The following is a 22,283-nucleotide window of genomic DNA, read 5'->3' on the forward strand; positions in this document are numbered from 1 at the left end:
CCCCCTCCCAGCATGCACCGCGCGGGGCCGCCTCCGCCAATGGGAAGGGGAGCCTGCCGTGACGCCGCCCCCCAGCGCGAGCTGAGGCCAGGGCTGCGGGTGAGTGGAAGGGGGCTGTGCCGCGCGCTCTGGGCTGAGGGGCGGGAGGGGTCTCCCCCCCCCCGGTTACCCGCCCTACGAGTAGTACCCGGTAGAGCCCCCCCCTTCCCTCCAGGGGGCAGCGGCACCTCGTGGGGCCTGGCCCCAGCAGGCCGGGGCTGGGGGGCGGGAGGGAGCAGATCATAAGGCGCATGGACCCCCCCCCCCCACCCCCGTCTCTGTGCTCGGGGAGGAGCCAGGTGCCGTGGCTGGGACTAGCCCTGACAGCCTGTGCAGGATCCTGGACTCTCTCCACCTTCAGCCCGGGCCTCTCGCTGGCCCCATTCAGGCTCCTCTCATCGGATCTCTTTTCTTGTTGCCTTTAGGAGATGGACGTTTAACCTCGTAATGAAGGGGAGCGACCCAAGAGGTGTATCATGAGGTTCACGCAGTTGGTGCCCCGCCAGCTCCCTGTGGGATTGTTCTCCCTGAAATGCTACTATCCCTTGGTGTGTCACATTCGAATGTTGTGGGCAACTCCAAAGAGCTTTTCAGGGTGTCCCAAAAACATACCGAGTCTGCTCGGATTCCTGGGCCAGAGACTGCAGTGCACGAGGCTGAGGCCTTTCAGCTCATCACAGGGTCTCTATAAGTTACACAACAGAGACTTGAAACAGATTGACCCTGCCAGCTCTCCTGAAGCCATCAGGAAACATGAAGAAGAATCGGAAGATGGTGATGCAGATGAAGGCTTTGGAACACTATCTAATAAATTTTCTTCTAGAAAATATTTTCACAAAACAACATCAGAGTTGCAGAACTTAAGGTTTCAAGCAGAGGAGGGAGAGGAGGAAAAAGAGCCAGAGTGGAAACCTAGACGTGGTCGTAAGAACACACCATACTGGTACTTCCTGCAATGCAAGGCACTGATAAAGAAAGACAAGGTTGGTTTCTCAGGTCTTGTAATCACTAGAGTAGTTAACGGCATTTGATGATTATGGGGCAGTATGATCTATTAGATAGGTTGTGAGACTGGGAGACAAAAATTCTGAAGTAGCATTAAAGCCCAAGACACTTTGCCTACTTCCTTATATACCTCAGTTTCTTCAGGATTAATATCTATCTACCTAATTCACAGGGGTGTTGAAAGGATTAATTCATCAAAGAGTGCAGTGCTATATGAATGCTAAATGGTGTTTAGTGGCTGGTGAAACCCTAATAAAAGTGCTGAGCAATGAACACTAGTCTATATTAGCAAAAAGAAAAGGAGTTCTTGTGGCACCTTGGAGACTAACCAATTTATTTGAGCATAAGCTTTCATGAGCTACAGCTCACTTCATCGGATGTAGCTCACGAAAGCTTATGCTCAGATAAATGTGTTAGTCTCTAAGGTGCCACAAGTACTCCTTTTCTTTTTGCGAATACAGACTAACATGACTGCTACTCTGAAACTAGTCTATATTAGAATATCTTAATAAACAGCACAAAAATAACTACTAGTGACTGATCAGTCTTGTGGCCTCTGAAGAGCACAGGAAATACAGCATTTTCATACTTCTTGAACCAAGTCATCAGTAAAGGTCAAAAGCACAGTCCAGCTATATTATTTTTTGTCCAGATGCCATGTTTAAAAGTTCTTCTTTTGTTGGACTGTTGCCCCAGTGACTTTGACATCTGGGTCAAGGAAACATGGTAGTTCTTTCTGGATAGTGAGTAGGGAGAGGAAGAAGTTCATGCAGGGACCACCACAAACATACACAGATGCTGTAATGGAGACATTAAAAGACCTGAAGAAGAGCTTTGTATAAGCGTGAAAGCTTGTCTCTTTCACCAGCATAAGTTGGTCCAATGAAAGATATTACCTCACCTACCTTCTCGCTGTAAAAAGCATCAGTCCATCTTGATACCATCTGGAGAAATACACTACTAATAAGATGCAAAGTATACTAATACAAAAAGTGCAACAGTACAGTCCTGATGAATGCCCTTTCTGTGTGCTTGTTGCTTCCATCAGCTCTGGTGCAGGAAAACACCCTGAGCTCAGGTACTAATTCCCTGTTCAGTGGCTCTCTACCTCACCTTTTGCAGTTCTTCATCCCAAGCCCTGCAGCTCTCTGTCCCATCTCTACTGTGCAAAAAAAGTCAATTTGCTCACCTGGCATCAAGTCCTTTCTTGTAGGTGAGAAATGAGGCAAACAAATGCTAATTCATGTCATGTGAATGTTCATTCACTTCCTGGTCTTTCTCCAGGCTAGCATGGACTGTGAGTATTGCATAACCATACTTGGATTGTATGCTTTTCGAGGGCAGAGAACTGTCTCTTTGTTCCGTGTTTGTACAGCACCTAGTACAAGGAAGTCCTGGTCCACGACTGGGGCTCCTAGGTGCTATGGTAATATGAATAATAAATTCATGTTTTATTAAATGTTAGTTAAGGAACTGCTTCTCTTACCTTCTCATCTTTGTCTCTCCTGTCTGTAGCTGGCAGAGGCTCTGGAGCTATTTGAGGTGCAGATGCTGAAGGAAGAGCGTCTGCAGCCAGAGGAGAGCAACTACACTGTTCTGATTGGTGGCTGTGGCAGGGTCGGCTATGTGAAGAAGGCATTCAGACTTTACAACGATGTAAATATTATAGCTGTTTCCCTAAGAAAGGGGCCAAGGTCACTGGCAGGTAGTACAGTGCGGGATCGTTCATGAATTAAAGTATGCCCATTCACGTTCTGTCCCATAGAAAGATGTCATTCTGGAGATGCTTCCTCCAAAATGCCTTTCCATGGATGTTTCCACTTTGCTTGGGGACTCAGAAGACTGGAGCTCAAGAATTTACTGTAGCCTTGAATCGTACATGTTGTATCTAATCTATTTTAGGTTTTCCTAATGTGCCTATCTCCATGGTATCTGTACAAGGTGGAACTATTTTTTAACTTAATTCTGGGCTCTTTATTTAATATTATTTCCTTAACTTTTTTTTCCCCTGAGAATAGATGAAAAAGCGGGGTTTAGTCCCCACAGACGCTACATACACAGCCCTCTTCAATGCCTGTGCTGAGTCGCCATGGAAAGATTCGGGCCTGCAGAGTGCGTTCAAACTACGGCAGGAACTAAAGAGCAAAAATCTGGAGCTGAATCTGATAACATATCATGCTCTGCTGAAAGTATGTGCCATCTGTTCAGATCTCAGGACATGCTTTGACGTACTGAAGGTAAAGAGGAGTCTCTTCTTGTACTATACATATCTCCATCTCTAATCAAAGCACTTTAGGGAAGCATGTGGCTTTCCTTGCAGACAGATTGTAATTATGCATTGTTATATTAGCCTTTAAGCTTGGAAGAATAGATTGGTCCTTTAAAAAAAAAAAATCACTCTTTTTGCTTGCGTTGAGTTGTGCAGTCAAACTGGGTAGGTAGTTCGATATCTTAAGTATTCAGTTTAAACAGACAAAAACAGGATTTTGCAGACTCGGACTTCAAGGTTTTGAAATTCTGCTCTTAAGTATTAAGTGTTGTGTAAAGGTCAGGTTTACAGTCCCCTTTTTTACAAATGTGTATTAATCTAAAGCGATTGCTTTTGCCCCTATTGCAGCTCCCCCTTGAAAGGCTGACAGTGGAGCAGCTGAGTGGTTCCTTCCCATATCCCACCCAAATTTCCTACACTATTCCTTACAGTATCTTCAGCTGGGACAGGCTGAGATTGGAGTAGCTGTCAGATGTTTTTCTCTTTTCTACAGCCATCATTCTGCTTAAAATACTTGGAGTCCTTAGACCTCCCATTCAGTTTGCTGCAGATGTGTCTCCAAAAAGTGATTCCATTGAGTAGCAAGAGAGGCAGTACTTTCAATTAAGGAATCAGCTGCTGAATAAGCTGCCTTGGTAACTGTAAGCTTCCTTTTCCTTCTCTAGGAAATTGTGAATAAAGGCCATGCTGTCACCACAGAGACCTTCAGCTTCCTTCTCATGGGCTGTATAAAGGACAAGGAGAGTGGCCTCAGATATGCCTTGCAGGTCTAGCTCTATGCTGTGTTTTGCCATTAAAGTGTTCCTTCATGTAACTCTTGTATCTGTAACTTGGGATTGGAACCTGTGGGGGGGACGCCTTTGGAGCTGATGGAGGTGGAAGGTGCTTAAACTGTAAGCTCCTCAGTCAGGCTCCTTATTTGATGCCCATAAAGTGCCATGTGCACTACAGGATTGTACTAATCATAGTTTGGATGGGTGTCCAGTCTCTGGTGTGGAGGTCTTTTCTGTTGAGGAAGTGTATTCATTCCCATTTGTGCAGCTAGAAACCCTGATGGTGAGCACCTAAAATGTTACAATAATTGGGTCTAAATATGACAGATTACTTCTGGCTAAAAATACCTCACTTCTTTAATGCTGTACACATTTCACATACATTAACTCTATCTAAGCTTCTCTACCTTTTTCCCTTTCAAAACAGGTTTGGCGACAAATGACTAAATTGGGAATTAAACCTCATGGTTACAATTACAATTTGATGCTCCATGCTGCAAGGGATTGTGGAATAGGTGACCCAGTTGTGGCTTCTGACTTGTTGCTAACAAGCACAGATGAAAACCCTACTCAAGTAAAGCTCATATCGGGTAGGCGGGGTCAAAAGGTGAAAGGTCAGAAAAGGAAGGGAGCAGACAGTGGAATTTCTACCCAGTTGGATGTGGAAACCATGGAAAAACAAATATTTCAAGAAAATTCCAGGAAAGCTGAGAAACATTTAATCAACCATGAAGACAAAGTGAGTGAGGTTCAGGCTGAGCCAGGAACTGGATTGGCTGGAATCACCAATAAGACAGTAGAATGCAGTAGGACTGGAGACTTCAGTAGAAACCAGGCTATTTCAGATCCACCTCAAGCAAACCAAGGTCAATTTGTTGAGCCTGCTTGCAACCTGCCCAATTTGTTGGACTTGAAAATCCCCAGTAAGAACTTGGTTTCCTTAGGGACGATAGCAACGCCGTCCGATAGGCTGGCTTTGATGGGGAACATGGAAGGGTTTTTGAATAAAATGAAAGAGGACAATGTGGCACCCAACATTAAGACTTTCACACTGTTGGCTGAGCTGGTTGAACCTTTGAGCCAGTCAGAATCCTCTTTATTGACAGTCCTGGATGAACATAAAGTGAAAGTAGATGTGACCTTTTTTAATACTTTGTTGAGAAAGAAGAGTAAACTGGGAGACCTAGAAGGTGCAAAGGTGAGAATAAGAGCCCCTAAATGATGACTATACTGCAAACTTATCTTCCTACTGGAGTTGTGTTAGCTGCCTTTTAACCTATGAGGAGATCAACTCTCCACTCACAGCAGAAGGCAGAGAATCCTATATCCTCTCTCCTACCCCATAAGTGACCCTTAAAGTACTTATTGGAGCCCTGAGGATTATGTTGCATTGTCAGATAGGAGCCTTCTGTCTAAAGGTGGAACTTCTCTTGCAGCACTGATGGCTTCCACCGTAAATCATCTAGAACGGTCTATGAGTACTCAAGTATTTGTTTTGCAGGGCATGCTGACGGCTCTAGTGCAGAGGGGAATATCACCCAACATACAGACGTTTTGTAACTTGGCAATAGCCTGCCGCAGAGAGAAAGATGGACTGCAGTTACTTTTGGACATGAAGGTACAAAAACTACAGCTCTGGCTACTGGAAAGTGTTATTACTTTTGTTATTGGGACAGGAGTAATTGTGGGGTTCCTTCAGTCAGTGATTCTATACCTTTCTCTATATGAGCTTTCACTGAGGCTAAAGTAGCTGAACTCCCTCTAGTCAGATCTTCTGCAACTCCTCCTTTGTGGTACAGTATCCTAGCTTAATGCATGGGAAGGAGGACTGGATTGTAAGCTTACTTAATACTGTACAGGTAACCAAAAACAATAGGAAATGCAGCTGCACTCCCTAGGCAATGGGCCCTTCCCTCTTATCTGTAGTGGAGTTGTGACACGTGTTTCCCAAAGTGCATGTTGGCAGGCAAAAGTATTTATGCTTCAGCTGTTGCACTCTTAGCCTAAGTGGTGGTGTGACTTGCCAGCACTGAGGTCAAATAATAACACTGGTCAAAGATCCTCCATTAGGATGTGCTCATATCTCTCAAGCAGAAAGGTCTGCAGAGATCAGCTCTGTAGTAAATAGCAGGCACTAGCAATTCTGCCACTGTGTTTTCAGAAGTCTGGGATAACTCCTAACACCCACATATACAGCACCCTTATCAATGCAGCGGTGAAGCAGTTGGACTATACTTACCTCACAGAAATCCTACGAGACATGAGAAAGAACCAGGTCCCCCCAAACGAAGTTGTCATACGCCAGCTGGAGTTTGCAGCTCAGTATCCACCTCAGTTTGACAGGGTAAGTACCACAGTCATTTATTAACTGATTAAGGCTGAAGTGAACATTGTAATGTGGAAAAGCACAGATGAGACTAAGCTCTTTTGGATAAGGACTGTCTGTGTTTATAATGCCTAGCAGGCGAGTGAGTAATTTTTAAGATCTCTGCCTTTCCTCCCTGCCTGAATAAATTTATATCTTCCTCATTTACCACCTGTTTTAGCATCAGCTGAAATAGTGACAGTTAAGAGTCAAGTGCACCTGCCAAATATTTTCTATATTGGCTTAGTAGTGGAATATTGTGTCTTCCAATTTGCAAAATCAGAGCAGCCTAGTTACTCTTCCAAAGTATAACACATACTATTGGGTTTTTACTTGCAGTATAAGTCAAAGAACACATACCTGGAGAAGATTGATGGGTTCCGAGGCTACTATTTCCGCTGGCTGAAAGCAATGGTAGCAGAGGAGACTCCACACCCGTGGGCAAAATACAGAACTTCAGCAGCCAAGGGCAGTGCAGAGGACATGCAGCCCCAGGGCACCATGGAACAGTAACTATTGAGAGCAAGTCAGTATTTTCCATGTGTGGAATGTGCACTATTTCAGATGCTGGAACTACCTAGACAGAGGAATTTGGAGGGCTGTTTCCTTCAGGTGCCTTATAGTAGGCAACACTCTACTTGTATGTTGACTATTTTAATAAAGTGCCATCTCAACAGAAGAAATAAGTGGGTGGTCATAGTGTAGCTTCCCACTACTGTTAAACAGATGCTTTGTTAGTAGTGGCACACTTGTGTTAGAGGTTTGAATTGCTAGAGTTGTTCGAAACAACTTAGTGGTTCTCTAATTCATCTGCAGAGGTAGATCATAAGGCAGGTTTTGATTCCATCTGCCTCTGTGTCCAGGCATTACTGAAGAAGAGGACCTTTAGACCTGAACAGCAACCACTGTCTGCTGCTCCCTGGGAGAAGAAATTATCACCCCTAAAACAAAAGCAACAAAGGAAATGAAGTAAAAAGTAAGAGGATTCTCTTTTTCAAAGGCCAAAACACTTATTAGATGCAAATGCTTTCCTATTACTTTTCCACAGAAGCATTTCCTGCTGTTTTTAGGAGGGATACAATGTGATCACATGTGGCAGAGGAGATGGAGAACTTAAAATGCTTAACACTAACAGCTGCTTGTGGAATACAGCTGCTAAGCATCTGTAACGCGAATGACAAACCTAAGGCCAGTTCTTGGCTCAAATAGGAGACGACAATACAGCTTTGACCCTGTGTTACTTTCCTTACTGTTTGCCAAGGGTATGATTATCCATGAAATTAAGTACTCAGTTTGTACCTCCATGCTATCCCACTAACTTACAATGCAATTCTCGTTAAGCAATTTATTGAAAGCTGCCTTCCCTTCCACCTAGAGAAGCTTTCAGGGCTTGAAAGTTGGCAGTCTGGGACTTGCTAAATTTAGTAACAGACCAGAATTCCAAACCCCAGGAACTCATTCCTACCAAAGCTGTAACCCAGGGAGAAAGAGGAAGATTGACTTTCCAATGGTACAACACACAGCCAGGCCAGCTAGCCTCACTAGTACTGAAATTTGAAGTAACAGAAAACCTGTATTGAAGTTTGTACTAGTTTCTGTATACCTGCCTCCCTATCTTGCTTTAGTGAGTCACTTTGTAATTAAGGACACTACTATTAGAGACAAAAGGATAGTTGTACAAAGTCAGCTTTCTGGGTATGGCATAGAGTTGTCACTTGTTAAGGAGTACACCCTATTCACAGGTGCCTCTACTACTGACAGTAAAGCTCTGCTGCTAAGAGCCATTTGCCATTGTGTGTGTGTGAGAGAGAGAGAGAGAATGTAATTAATCTTTGAACCTTGTCACAGGACTGTGCCACTCCACTGTGGGGGAGGTAACATTTTATTTTAAAATAAAATGGATATACAAAACTAATCAAAATCACTCACTACTGCATTTTATGATCCAGGTGGGCATATTGCTGTTCAGACTGTTAAAGGAAGCTTGACTCACTGCAGGGTTTATACAAGACAATTATAGCAGTAAAAGTCCATGATGTGGAATCAGCACTTTTCAGAACCTCAAAAGAAGTGTCCAGTTTTTAAAGATTTCACCCTGAGCAGCCTCTGCATCCACAGTGAGTGCACTCAATGATTCTCCCCTATAAAGCAAAAACAAGCATTAGTCACCACATTCTAGATAAGTTACTTTATATAGAGAACGAGTATTCTTAATAAGCTAGTGCAGTATGCTATGTCTCAAACAGGGGAAGTCCTCTGAAGCGTCCATAGCTCTAAATTTCCTGCTACTCTACATACAGTCTCCACCACCGCTTTACACAACTTTATGCGGAGGAATCAGGCATTACTATAAAAACAAATGGAAGTGAATATTCCATCAGGAAAGATTATGGAATCCTACAGAACTAGGTTTGGCCAAGAAGTGGATCACTGGGCCTCTGCTGTCTGGAACTATGAATAGAAAATTGAAGGGATAGTTCCAGATTTTAACTGGTCCAGTGACTATCAGTTTTCCTTTCTACTATACAAATTTTCATCTAAAGCAGTGGGAGCTTCTGCACTATAGCTATGTTCCAAGCTCAAATTATCATCAAGAAGAAAGGGAACACATCCGAAACTAAACAGTTGTATTTCCTTTTGGGTATTTTAAGATTCACTGCACTTTGCCACAGTCAAATCCCTCTCAAAAATAGCTCAGTCTGACTTGAAGGGGACAAGGACCATTCTTTGTTCTGTATTTATGCAGCGCCTAGCACAATCAGGTCCTGGCCTAGGACTAGGGCTCCTAGATGCCACAGCAATACACATAATTAGGCTCAAGACACTATGTATAGGAAGTCAGGGCTCTGGTCTCAAGTGTTATTCTAGCACCCTAAACACTGCACCAGAATTTTAGTTGGTTAAGTGTGACGGTAACTGGGGCAAGTCTATATTACCCCCTTAATGTCATTTTCATGGGCAAATGCTTCAGGAAACAAAGGAAAAACAGAGGATAGTCACTTAACAGCAGAATCCAGGGGTAAGGAAACTAGAAACTGATACTATTATCAAAGGTAGTAGAGGAGATATAATTCCGGTAAGTCATAACTGCTGGCTCAAAATCCAAGCAAGGAAAATAGCATTAGAGCAAATAAAAAATTCATACCACTTCCAGCTTGCTTTTTGGGACCCTGCAAATGCAGTTAGTTCCAAAGTTGGTATCCCGAGTCTGGATACAGCGCAGGCAGCAAAGGTTCTCATAACCCTGTTTCTTCCACTTTGCAATCAGGTTTTTGTCAGCATATCCTTCTCTGATACAGTATTCATACAGTTCTGCACGAGAGAGGTGACTGGTCAGCACCACAGAATTCTCAATGGGGGAAGATAAATGAATAGTTTATTTAAAAAGTTTTAGTCTTTACACTGAATCTAGTTCTCAGTGTCTGTATTTGCTAGCAAGTCGAACTAGCAGAGGGAAAAGTCACTTTTTTTTTTTAAAGAACAATTATTTAATCCTTTCCCATCAATAATCTAATTCTGGTTTACATGCACTGGCTAATGACTCAGACAGTCCATCTGGAAGCTGTGATCTCTTCACCTCAAGAGCAAATATTTAAGCTTTTTACCTCTGCTAATAGCTTTTCTCTTATAGAAGAGATCAAAGATGTAGCGTGTTTTCTGGTGATGAATTCTGAAGATGGGCCAGAGGGATTCTACCTTCCTCTTCCCTTCATGAGGCTCAGTCTCCGCTGAGGAAAGAGGGCACAGAAGTCAGATTTTGCTGTCAGTGACCTGCAAGTTATTACAGCAGTATATATCCTAAAAAAAGCACCATTATTCTGAGAAAAAAAAATGTAATTTTAAAGGGGCCTGGGGAGATTGTAAAAAACAAAATTCAATGGAGAAAAAACACACAGGAGGTATTTAACTCTCAAGCACTCCCGTTGGAAAGAGAGTCAGAGAGCTAAAGGGATGATGGTAAGGAAAATGCAGGTATAGTGATTGGATAGGACAGGCACATCTGAATACCCATGAAACCAAGAGTGACAGCACAGACTGGAATCAAACACTGCTGGCCTTTGCAATGCAAGCTTCCCCCTGCACATAGTTATACCAGTGTGCTTTAATTCTGGCCTATAGTAGTCCTTAGAGGTTGGGTGGAGTACTATTGACTCAGAACAACATTCATTTCATTTGCAAATCAAGCCATAGATCCAGAGATGATCCACATAACTCATTCAGCTATGTCCGAACCCCACGTGTCTTAAATTAGAATTAGGAATTTGTCTTCTAGGGGTAACTTTCAATGCAGGAAATTAACACACTAAGTTACCACCACCAAAGTGTTTCATCATTATTAGCCCCTACTGAAAACAGATTTAAAAAAAAAAAAAACACACTTGCTGTCTTTTTATAAAACATGTGTATCCTGAAGCTCCTAAGGTTTGTACAATCACAGGGTCACATGCTAACCAGCATCTGGCTTCATAACTTACCTTCTCTCATTTTTTGATCCAGCTCATCCAATGTTGGTTCAATCAGTTCCCAGCCATCCGGAGGAGCTTTCCTGCTTCTCTTTACTTTGGGCATCTTCTCAAAAAAGCCTGTTCAGGAGAAAAATGCAGGTCAGGTTTTAATAGCACTTGTTTCCAGATATCATAAAATCATCGTGCCCCCCGCCGCAGGGAAAGAAAAGAAAAAAAAAAAAGCATAAGGAAGCCTGTGAGACTTTTCAGGATTATTTTGACTCCCTTGCTGTCATTACTCCTTTTTCAATGATAAAGATAAAGATTTTTTTTTAAATTTAGAGATAAATGAAACAAAGGAACAAAACCAACACTTTTTTTTTATACAATGAATAAGTGTTTAACGTGTTACCAGTGTATAGGAGGGAGTGAGCCTTTCCTAACTGCCCTTATAATTCATAACATATTTCTTCACTTTTAAGGGCCAGCTGGGAAGGTTTCCCAGTTAATAGTACTTTGGACTGAAGGCATTAGAGAAAATCAAAGACCTATTTATTATGCTTCACAAACTACTATGAGATACATATGCATCATAACTGCCATTGTAATGACAGGGAAGCCAGATAGCACCCAGCAAGTCAGTGACAAAGCTGGGATGGAAATCCCAGAGTTTTAGCTCCCGTCACATTTGCTTTTAACCACAGACTGTGGCCATAACCATTATACACAAATATTGTGAAACCACCTAGCCAAATCAAAGAAAACCCGAGTTTAAACATCCAGGGCTGGGCTGAAAGCTAGTCATATCGACCAGTGGTTGCTGCGTGTACCTAGGGGACTATCTCTGTACGAGACCCAGCCCAGACGCCCCAAGGGATGGTCGAAGCGGGCTGGCTGGAATAAGGAGCAGGCCCGAATAAGGAGCAGGCGCGAGTCTCTTGTTGCTAGGCTCGAAGGGAGAACGTGCCACCCCTTACATTGGCCTGGTACCCCCGACCTACTCTCATCCCGCCCAGCAGCGCGTCGGGCAGCGCAACGCGACCCACAGCCGCCCCAGGGGATATCGCCCTCCCTGAAAGAAGGGAGCTCACCTGCCAAGTGGGGAGAGAAAGACGATCGCTATTTACTGCTTCCGCCTTTTCAAATCCGTCGCTCCCCTATAACGTCACAAGCAGCTAGGGGTCCTTCCGTTGCCTAGTCGCTTTAATGACCTAAACCCATTCGCTATTTTCTAGGCGGGGAGCGCGGGTTTTTCGCGTTCCAGGCTCGTCACGGCAATCCGCGTGTGCATTTGGTGTCCATCGCAACGCCTGTAAGGAATCTCCCTCTCCTCCCCCTCCCCAGGCGGTGGGTGCGGAAGGAAGGAGCAAGGACAGGCCTCCCCACTGGTGCCGTGAGTGAGGTGCCATGGGAAGCTAGCGGCTCGGTTTGTACTCAGGCAGTGCCGCAGGTAGCCCTGGTGCCGGGGGCCTCGTGCTCCAGGGCCAGGCTTGGTGACTGGGCTGAGGAGGGAGCCGCGCGCTGGGGCTGCGGTTTGCGGCTTCCGCTTCCGGGTCGAGGACTGGAGGCTGGGGGGGACTCGCTGGAGCTGCTGCCGGAGCCGCCATCGCCGCCGCTATGCCTAAAGGAGGTGAGGGAGGGGCGGATGAGAGGAAACAGGCCCCGGAACGGGGGGGCCAAAGGGGGGCCAAGCCCTAAATCCCTGAGGGAGGGCTATAAGCCCCCCAGGAGCGAGGGGGCTACGGGGGGCAATCCCTAGGTTCCTGGGGGAGGGATATAAGCCCCCCACGAGAGGTGGGATAAGGGCGGGCCCACGCTCTAGGTCCCTGGGGGAGGGGTATAAGCCCCCCCAGGAGCAGCGGGGTTAGTGGAGGTAACATTTAGGGCTCTGGGGAAGGGGTGTAAGCCCCCCCCAGGAGTGATGGGATCAAGGGAGGGCCCAAGCCCTGGGAAAGGGGGATAATCCCCCAGGAACGATTGGGTTAAGAGGGAGAGGCAAGCCTCAGGTCCCTAGGGGAATGGAGCGGTGGGTTTTGGGGTGCAAGTCCCCATGGACTGATGGACGGTTCAGGGGAGTACAAGCTGGAAGCCCATGTGGCTGATGGGAGAAGCATGAGGGGGCAATAAGCCCCTGGGAACCTAGGGGTGTGTGCAAGCTGTTGGGGTACTGTGCACAGGGAAAAAGTAGCGGGACTGGTGGCCCATAGCAGATCTAGTGCAGAGTGATGGGTTTTGTTCTGCACGGGGGAGGAGGTTGGCATTTGTTGAGCATGGAGAGTATGATGGGTGCTGTACTGAATGCATGAGGCACTGAGCTCACAAGCTAAATCGGGCACAGAATGCAGTTCCTATGTACCCAGTGTACTGGCTGATGGGGCCTGTTTCAAAGGGATGCTGATAGCATGTTGTTCTTTAAGATTCTTCTTTCAGTGGATTAATATTTGAGAGGCCTCTGGGGATATGCAGAAAGGATCTAAAGGAAGAGAAGGTGGTTACTTGCTGTGTAAGAGACAGTACAGAAGAAGACACACAGATGACTTTTAGTGTATCATTTTAGAGTTTTTAGTGGCTCCAAACCCACCACCATAATAGCTTCACTCACAGCATCTTGCTGTTATGCAGCAGGTACCAACCTGCCTGCGTGTGATACAGGAGAGCTAATGAGGGAATGAGAGGCCATCAAGTCTGAGCTGGCCACCCAGATCATTCTCTAGATGTACTAAATCTGTCCACATAATTGGCTCTGGTGTACTTTCTATGGAATCAAATCTTACTGTGTTAATGTCAATTATTATTCCCCATTCTGCCCTTCCTTTAGTCTCTGCCAATTTACTTTATTAGTGTCCATTAAGTGAGTTTGTGAATTGTTGCCAGACTGTGAGAGAATTCTTTAGGCATCAGATACAGTATTTCTCCCTCTCTCCCCCCACCCCTCCGCCCGTCTTTAATATCATGAGATTTGTTTCCCAGTTTTTTTTATACAGTTTCTTTGATGTCTTGATCTAGGCCAGCCATCCTTCATACCAGTTTGTACTATATAAAACTGTTGCTAGATAAAGAAAAGGATCCAGACTTATTTGTATTGATGCTCATAATTATTTTTGTAATGAAAACTCAATCAATTCAATTTTTCCAATTCCAAATTCATCACACAATTCTAAATATGCCCCTCAAGTTTGTCTGTGGCTTTGCAGGGTGAAACCCTGACCCCATTGAAATCAGTGGGTGTTTTGTCATATACTTCAGGGGGGTCAGGGTTTTGCCTACAGTGTTTGGTAGCAGACTTGGATTTAATCCTGTCAGAAATAATTAACAAAAACCCCAGCTGCATATGTTACAAATACATCCTGCTCCAAAAGGATCCACTCAGTGAATGCTCTTCTCTTTTCTGTAATGTGTGTGTGTGTAATTTTTTATCCTCTATATTCTGTAAAGAAATAACGCTATTGAAGAAGTAGTTCCTAATGTGTTGGGGGGAGAGACCCTTTCTGCTGCACAAATATGAGCTTGTCTGCTAATACAGAACAAGTAGTTTCTGAGGTACTTCTCAATCTCTGTTTAAAGGCTTGTAGAAACCAGGAGTTTTCCCACGGTTTTTTGTTGTTGTTTTTTTTAACTCATAGCTCCATAAAATTCTGCTAAGCTTAAATTCACATTAATAGTGATACATATTTATTTCAGTTTATAAGAGCATCTAAAACCATGCATAGTTTAGGCTCTGTGTGCCTTTACCATAATTTAAAAATACAATCATCTGTGGGTTTCAAAGTGCTTTGCAAAGGAGGATAAGAATCATTATCCGTATTTTACAGATGGGGAAACTGAGGCACAGAGGTGAAGTGACTTGCCCAACGTAATGCAGCAGGTCAGTGGCAGAGCTAGGAATAGAACCCAGGTTGCATGACTCACAGTCCAAAGCCCCTTACAGTCCTGCCTCCTTTACCATGAGCAAAGGCCTTCCCTACGCCCTCCTTGATGAAATATCTGCATACTAATGTGGCTCAAGTCTCATCTCATTCTAGTTGATGAGATGATAGTAAAAGTATTGAGCGGTACAATACTTAATTCTTTGGTACAGGCTTGAATATAGAATGAGTAAAGCTTAGAACTAATAAGCTTTGCTCTTAATATCTATTGCTTTTGACAGCACCTAATGTGAAGACCAAAGGGTTACAGGCTAGTTTTATGTTTTGAAAAAGTACATTGAAATCTGCTGTTATAAGCTGACCTTACACATAAAGAAAACAAATGTCTGAAAATGAATCTGCCAGACAACAATAAGCCTAGTTACCCTGGTAGTATTGTAGCAGATCATTGTTTTAGATCATGTAGCCATTCATGGTGTAGAATAACGCATAAAGTTTACATCATAGTAGTTACTTTGTACCTGTATCAGTCATGCCACACTTTTTTTTAAATAAGTAACCAATTTTGAATTGTAACTCTACTCTGGCAGCTCTAGTAAGCTGTGAGAAGAAAGGGTGGTTTAAAGGGGTAGATAAAAGTCCTTTCATGTACAGCACCATCTATCAGTGGCAGCAGACGCTCTAGTTGAAATCACAACTGAAAATCCATCACCTGCTTTTTTAAGGTGAAGTGAAGGCGGCAGGCACATATAAGTTCCTTGAGTGAATATCACCTTTCAAGGCCACTAGTGTGCAGAACCTCACCTCTCATGTTAGAAAACTTAGAAATGCAGAGGTGAAGGTGGCCATCAGGCTTCCTAAGATTTATGGGGAGGTGGCTCATTGAGCTCCCTAAGATTGGCTGGGAATTCTCCCTTCAAGCCTCCTACTTTTCTCATTTCCCCCCTTCGGATCTTCTAAGAGCTGCAGGTTCAAGGCTCCCTTCCTAGAGACATATGAAAATCTGCAGTGATAAACAGGGTGAGGAAAGGGGATGGGGGGAGGAGGTATGTTGGAGCTACTGAGTTATTGAGAGCCCTCCTCATGAACAGTTGTGCCCCCCCAAGCCTTGATAGGCTCCTCAAGACGACTCCTCCCACAGTCACAGTAAGTGGCTCAGCTCTGATCAAGAAAGCAGGGGTTGCCTGCCTCTGCTGAACCAACGTACTAATGCTGGTTGCCAAACTTACAGCCAAAAAAGGGACAGTTTTTTTCATGAATGTTTTCCAATTATTCAACCAGCTCAACAAATTAGGTTAGTTAGGTACTAATGAACCTCTGCAGGGGAGCGGGGGCTCTCCCCTCATACAGATCTCAAGAAGTGTTCCCTTGATTTCTCGCCCCCGACCCCTTCCCCCCAAGGCTACCTACTGACCTCAGGGAATAAACAGGGAGGGATAAAGAGGTCAGAGGGATGTCCCATAGCTCCTGCCAGTGGCCCTCCTGAGATCTGCAGGAGAAGAGAACGCCCCCATGAACTGTTTGGCAAAAAAATAATTGCAAAGTACTTTTAATGGTCAGATTGTACTCTGAGCTCTGTGTCTGCAGGCAGAAAGGTAGAGACTGTTTTAAAAAAGAAAGCGCAGGTCTCCAGCAGTCCTTGGATGTCTTGTGCCAAGACCACGGGAGCTGCCATTCTTCAGGAAACATTAATAGTTTCAGTGATTTCACATCAATCGATTAACGTTTGGTGGTAGGTACCGGATCTCAGCCAGGGCAATCCATCCAGGGAAGCTGATTTCATCTCTCATTTGTGTGTGTGTGTAGGGGCAGCAGGCAGCCAGGGAAAATCAGGGTTCTCGTAGAAACTCACTTACAATTGCTGTCACTCTCTAGTGTTTCTCTGGCAGCATAGTTAGAGTGCAGCGCCTTGCTGTGCAGGAAATGCAGAGTAAGGAGCAGTTGTGGGATTTATATTTGGTTGCCAACGCAGGAAGTGAATCAGAGGCAACTGTGGATGTGGATGGAAGGGGAAGGATGGTGTTATTACTCACTGTCTGAGTCCTTGGAAGCATAATTCTCCTCATCCTTCTATAGCCTGACAGAACTGGGCTGCAGTGCCTGGTGTCTGTAGTAGCTGAGGGATGAGAACAGTAGTACCTACCTTGATGAGTGGTGAGAACATACCTAGTGAACTACAGGCAAAGTTGAAATTGATCATAGCTTTTATTTGCTAACATGATGTAGATATACTTATGGAGATGATGGGCTGTGTTCTTTTCTAGTGATGCCAGGTATAAACTGGGCCCTCTCAAATACAGACCATTGGCTTAGATGGTCCAAGTGGGGCAGGCTTCCCTTGAATCTGGAGGGGGGTAAGTTAACTGCTGGGTGGTCTGAAAGTTTTTCTCTGAACACTTTTGTGGTTCAAGAACAGTTCTCTGTGTATTTATCCAAGGGCTCGAAGTGCTTGACTAAGGTCGGTGAATTATTGGGCTCCTTCTGTGTTCTTTGAGCTTTTACTGGAAGAAGAACTAGTCTGTACCTTGCACAACCACAATCAAGAGAAAATGGGGGACAGGCTTTTGAGTTTGTGGAAACGTCTCACTAAATCAGCTACTGACTTAATTTCTCATGCAGGTAGAAAAGGAGGCCACAAAGGCCGAGCAAGACAGTACACAAGCCCTGAAGAGATAGATGCACAGCTCCAAGCAGAAAAACAAAAGGCCAGGGTATGTGTTCTCTCTGGTCACATGCTTAGCGAGATAAACTGCTACTCTTATAGTTCAGTTATTTTGCAGTTCATGAGCAAAGGCTGCTTAGAGTCAAGTATTGTAAATCATTCTGTCACCTGAATTACAATATGTGGAAAAGCTTTTATGTTGGGTTTGACAATCTGCTATTCTCCAGATTTTCTATTGATGACCTAGAGTTTTAGAGCTGGATCTAGTTTGTAGTAATGTTTGGGCAGTTTCTATCAAAATCAATGGGGTATCGAGCACTTGAAACCAAAGTCTGAATGTATCCTTTATTCTCTGCCTCTGTGGGAAGTAAAATTTGAAACATAGAATATGGTGATCAAGTTACCTAGCCATGGATATCATATTGTATATAGAAAGCAGTGGAGTCTCTTATTGAAGACCCTGTTAATGCAGGTGATGTGAATAATGGGACACGTTTTGTGCCCTAAACGTATCTTGCTCTTGGATGCAATAAAAATAAAATTGATTATAGGAGACATGCCAATAATACTGACATTCTCGGCTATGTAGTTGTATCCCTTACCTGCTAATGTTTTCACTTCTTTTAAAGAGTCATTGCTAGAGGTTACAATTTCATCAGTTTACATTTTTTCTTAATCTCCTGTAAACTCACAGGAAGAGGAGGAGCAAGAAGAAGGGGGAGAAGGGGCAATAGGAGACCCCAAAAAAGAGAAGAAATCCTTAGATTCAGACGAGAGTGATGAGGATGACGAGGACTATCAGGTACCGTAACTCCCAATGCATTTAATGTAGATGAACACCCCATAGTCTCAATGTACAACCAATCTGCTAATCATTGATTTTTATTTTCCCCATGAATCTTCTGGCTCCTGAGCCCAGATTTATAAAGATGGTGGGATTTTTTAAAGTTAAACTTTGTGTGTTTCTCCTCCCAGTTAATCTTCACTCTGTTAATAATTTGTTCGTTGCCGTACACTGCAGTGGAAGAAACAGAGGTGGTAACTTTCATGATTAACAGTGGGGTTGAAAACATATGGTAAAGTAAAATATGATGTGGCAGCAGGTATATTCCCTGGTAATAAGAATTTTTTTAGTATCTGTCTAGGTTTGGTTTCAGAGGCAATGACCACATGAGCAAACTTTCTCCACCAGGACGCACATGACGAAGTCTCATTGAGCCTTGACAGCTACAGAACTCATTGATAACACGCATGTCCTTTGTTTCTAAACTCCAGCAAAAGCGCAAAGGCGTGGAAGGGTTGATAGACATAGAGAATCCCAATCGAGTTGTTCAGACAGCCAAAAAAGTAACTCAGCTGGATCTGGATGGACCCAAGGAGCTGTCGCGGAGAGAGCGGTAACAATCCTCCTCCTCTCTTATAGCTTGGAGATGTGTGTGTGCTGTTTGTTCCTAGAATAACGCTCTTCCCCCTGCAATGGCCAAGTCATGTAGTGCCAGTAAATCTGACCCTTTGGGAGGGAAGCTGATGTCTCAGTGAGGTCCTTTATTTATTTGAGCCCACCATCACAGTAGGGGTGAAGATAATTATCAGGATTCACTTTGGATCCCAATTTCATTGGGTAGGAACTTACATGGTTAAGTAGAGCCAGCCTATGTTGGTGGCTGCCATCCTTCGTGTGTTAACTACTTATGCTAAACAATCTGTAGTTAGCTCTGACACTCTGAGCACCTTTCCCAGACCTGAAGAAAAGCTCTGTGTAAGCTTGAAAGCTCGTCTCTTTCACCAGCAGAAGTAGGTCCAATAAAAGATATTACCTGGCCCACCTTGTCATCCTAAAATCAGGCAGCTTTGCGAAATGCATTTAGATGGTCATAAATGTTTGTTCCTCTGATAATTATTAGAATGATTATTAATTATTTGTGTTAAGCACCTAGGAGCCCTAGTCATGGACCATGGTTATCTAGTTTTCCTTTCTAAAAGCCTGATGTCAATAATCAGAAATAACTGCCCCTGTGCATTAGCGCGTAGTGCCAGAAAAATACCATACTAAGGGTCACCCTGTTAATTCCTGGTATGGCGGGAGCCCTGGTATTGATGGGAGTGTGTTTTCCAGATTCCTGGGGTCAGAGTGAAGTTACTTGCCCCAGTGGACACTTAAATTTTGTTTTCAATCTTGAACTCAGTTGCCATTTCACACGTGAGTTTTTAGAGAGAAAAGTGCAAGTTTGATTCAATTCCTTCAGCTGGAGGACGGCTTGTGGGTAGGGCACTAGACTGGGAAACAGGAGGACTGTGCTCTGTTTTGACATTGTCCTGCTGTGGGATATTAGGCTAAGTCACAACTCTTTGTGCCAGAGTTTTCCCTGGCACAGTGGGAACAGAAACAATCCCTAATTCACTGGACTACTGTGAGGTACTCGGGTGTGGTGATAATGAATGTTAGAAAGAAGCCTTTATTTAGGTATTCATTATATTGAATAGCTTTTCAAGCCAGAAACCATCTTCAGCATGGTTCTTCCCAAGCCCCAGGACTACTTTGAAAAGGTTTTAAACATTATTTTGATCTTCAGCCTCCTTGAATTGCTAGATCACTAACATGATAATTGGAGATTGAAATGGCTGTATGCATTTGTGCTCCAAGATCAGAGGTCGATGCTGCTCGAGATCATGCCTTCTCTTAATCCCCTTTCTAACTCTAACGATACCTGTGTGTTAATTTGGATACCATGATGACTAGTGTATTTCATTCAAACAGAGAAGAAATAGAGAAGCAGAAAGCAAAAGAAAGATACATGAAAATGCACCTAGCTGGTAAAACAGAACAGGCAAAGGCAGATCTCGCTCGACTAGCCATCATCCGGAAACAGAGGGAAGAAGCTGCCAAAAAGAAAGAGGAGGAAAGAAAAGGTAAGGCTGTTACAATTATATTAATGATTTCTCATTCGGTCCACCTGTAACTGCCCTCACCGACAGCCATACCACCAGGACCTGTGATCTCAGTATCACAAGCGAAGTAGGTATAGTATTCACTTCCTAACAGTGCTGTTACTGTGTGCTGTTAAACAGCTATTCTGTTCAACCCTAAAGCCAGCTGTGTTTCGTCCTCTGCTTTATGCTGATTCATAAAGTGGTAGATTAGGTAGGCAGTGAGCAGGAAAAGTAAGGAGGGAATTGCTCTCTACACCTACAACGCTTCAGCTGAACAGCGAAAGGGACTTTTGTACACGTTCACACCAGCAGTTCAGTGAATTCCTTGCAAACAGCGTGGATATTGTTTATCAGAATTACATATGACATTACCTAAATGGCTCAGGGAATTGGTAATGGGATATAGAGCTTTGCACCTCCAGCTTACAGGCTGACTCTTAATTCAGCTGAAGTCTCTAATGAACCAAAGTGGTGATGGGGGTTTGGTCTCAGTCCATTTCGCACTGCACAGATCTCTCCACAGCTGGCATGAATGACTGAGACCAGGGTCAGAATGGACCGGAGAGATGGAATTCTCCTTTCACTCTGGATGTGGGCCCACCAGGAATTTTAGCATCTAAGGAGGGGGGTGACAGAGGGACACTTGCTAAGCTGCTATGTGTGTGGTGTGGCTAAATGGAGCTCCGTCTCCCTAGGGCCACTGAGACAGCACCAGTTCCCCACATGCATCTGGAAACGTTGACAAGTCTCTCTCTCTCTCTCTCTCTTTTTTTTTTTTCCCCCCCCTCCCCCACCCCCCCATTCCCACAGCAAAAGATGACGCGTCTGTGGCAGGCAAAAGACTGCAATCACTATCCCTTAACAAATAAGCACAGGACATGCAGGAGGAAGAATTCCAGGGAACTGTGCCTGGTGCCTGCCAGGAACTCTGCCATGTTGCATACCATATAGGGTGTACTGCAACATCGAAGTCAAATTCACCTCCAAGAGACACTGATCGTGTGTTTGTCTTCATCTTGGCACAGAATTCCATTTTGGGTTGGGGGGGCAGCTGCTATCTTCGGGGCAGAACCGTGCTGAACAGCAGTTCTCTGTGTAACAGTTTGGAAACCTGAATGTTTTTGCTGTTTTTAGGACTAAGAACACATTAGGGGCAGGGTGGGGGAGCAAGGTGGGAGGGGAAATGCTTCATATGTTAGATTGCAAAACCTAGATTTTCTGTCAGCTTGGGGGTGGGGCATGGGGTCGGCAATCTTGATGAAAACCCAAAGGTCGGGGGGGGTGTATCATAAGGACCCTCTTCTGCAAACAAACAGCTGCAGAATGTTGTAAGAATAGTCTGGAAGCCTAACTTCATGGCTGTTTTTCTGCAGTGCTGTTCATTCCCATTTTCACCCTCCACCCCCACCCTTTTCCCTCCTTTTTTCTCTCCTCTGACTAGGGATAGTGTCAGTTTTTAACCACATCATCCTTTGTTTAAAGCAAAGCCTTCATTGATTGTACCAACATCCAGATAAAAAGAAAAACTCAATAAATTTAAAAAAAAAAAAAACAACCCAAACGTGTATATTTGGCTGATTAAAATTTAAATTATCGTAAACGCTTTGCTCTTGTCTTTTGTGCATGTCAGCATGAAACTTCATGGGCACCGGGTGTGCTTCTGCGGGGTTTCCAGTTACAACAACTTGTGGGAGATGCCCAGTGCCTGTGAGCTATGATGGTGACTTGCTATTTCATGTCTCAGTTTTGCTGTGCTTTCCTGGCATTTTGTGCCGCTTGCACTGTCAAAATGGAGCCAATAGGACAAGTCTGACAGGAGTGTCTGGACTGTACCGACAGCTGCAGCCTGAATGTAACGTGCTTTCCCTGCTTGGCTCTGGTGGACATCTGATTCGATCTGCTCTACACACAGATTTGGCTAGTCTAGT

The 22,283-nt window shown here is 44.2% G+C and overlaps 3 protein-coding genes across 5 annotated transcripts; 2 read left to right on the plus strand and 1 right to left on the minus strand.

Annotated features, from left to right (window-relative positions):
• Nucleotides 1–20: 20 nt before the first annotated feature.
• PTCD1 (pentatricopeptide repeat domain 1) lies at nucleotides 21–8,372 on the plus strand. 3 transcript variants are annotated; one of them, XM_075117584.1, is made up of 10 exons: nucleotides 21–99; nucleotides 465–1,022; nucleotides 2,560–2,700; nucleotides 3,063–3,281; nucleotides 3,979–4,080; nucleotides 4,514–5,284; nucleotides 5,588–5,704; nucleotides 6,248–6,430; nucleotides 6,791–6,977; nucleotides 7,315–8,372. In XM_075117584.1, the coding sequence occupies exons 2-9, from the start codon at nucleotides 516–518 to the stop codon at nucleotides 6,962–6,964; spliced, it is 2,214 nt and encodes a 737-aa protein (XP_074973685.1). In that variant the 5' UTR covers nucleotides 21–99; nucleotides 465–515; the 3' UTR covers nucleotides 6,965–6,977; nucleotides 7,315–8,372. The 3 variants fall into 3 exon arrangements, with proteins under 3 accessions (XP_074973685.1, XP_048723792.2, XP_048723794.2); XM_048867835.2 differs by having other exon boundaries at nucleotides 6,791–8,372; XM_048867837.2 differs by lacking the exons at nucleotides 6,791–6,977; nucleotides 7,315–8,372 and having other exon boundaries at nucleotides 6,333–6,430.
• BUD31 (BUD31 spliceosome associated protein) lies at nucleotides 8,316–12,147 on the minus strand. Its single transcript, XM_048867844.2, has 5 exons — nucleotides 11,988–12,147; nucleotides 10,927–11,034; nucleotides 10,057–10,179; nucleotides 9,597–9,763; nucleotides 8,316–8,592 (listed from the first exon to the last, which is right to left on the minus strand). Exons 2-5 carry the CDS (start codon nucleotides 11,018–11,020, stop codon nucleotides 8,542–8,544), a joined length of 435 nt encoding a protein of 144 aa, XP_048723801.1. The 5' UTR covers nucleotides 11,021–11,034; nucleotides 11,988–12,147; the 3' UTR covers nucleotides 8,316–8,541.
• Nucleotides 12,148–12,373: 226 nt separating this feature from the next.
• On the plus strand, nucleotides 12,374–21,955 carry PDAP1 (PDGFA associated protein 1). The gene is made up of 6 exons (XM_048867843.2): nucleotides 12,374–12,526; nucleotides 17,382–17,473; nucleotides 18,119–18,226; nucleotides 18,700–18,821; nucleotides 20,183–20,334; nucleotides 21,166–21,955. The coding sequence occupies exons 1-6, from the start codon at nucleotides 12,514–12,516 to the stop codon at nucleotides 21,222–21,224; spliced, it is 546 nt and encodes a 181-aa protein (XP_048723800.1). The 5' UTR covers nucleotides 12,374–12,513; the 3' UTR covers nucleotides 21,225–21,955.
• The last annotated feature ends 328 nt before the right edge of the window (nucleotides 21,956–22,283 follow it).

Source organism: Caretta caretta, chromosome 10 (assembly GCF_965140235.1).
Source record: "Caretta caretta isolate rCarCar2 chromosome 10, rCarCar1.hap1, whole genome shotgun sequence".
Classification (NCBI taxonomy): domain Eukaryota; kingdom Metazoa; phylum Chordata; order Testudines; family Cheloniidae; genus Caretta; species Caretta caretta.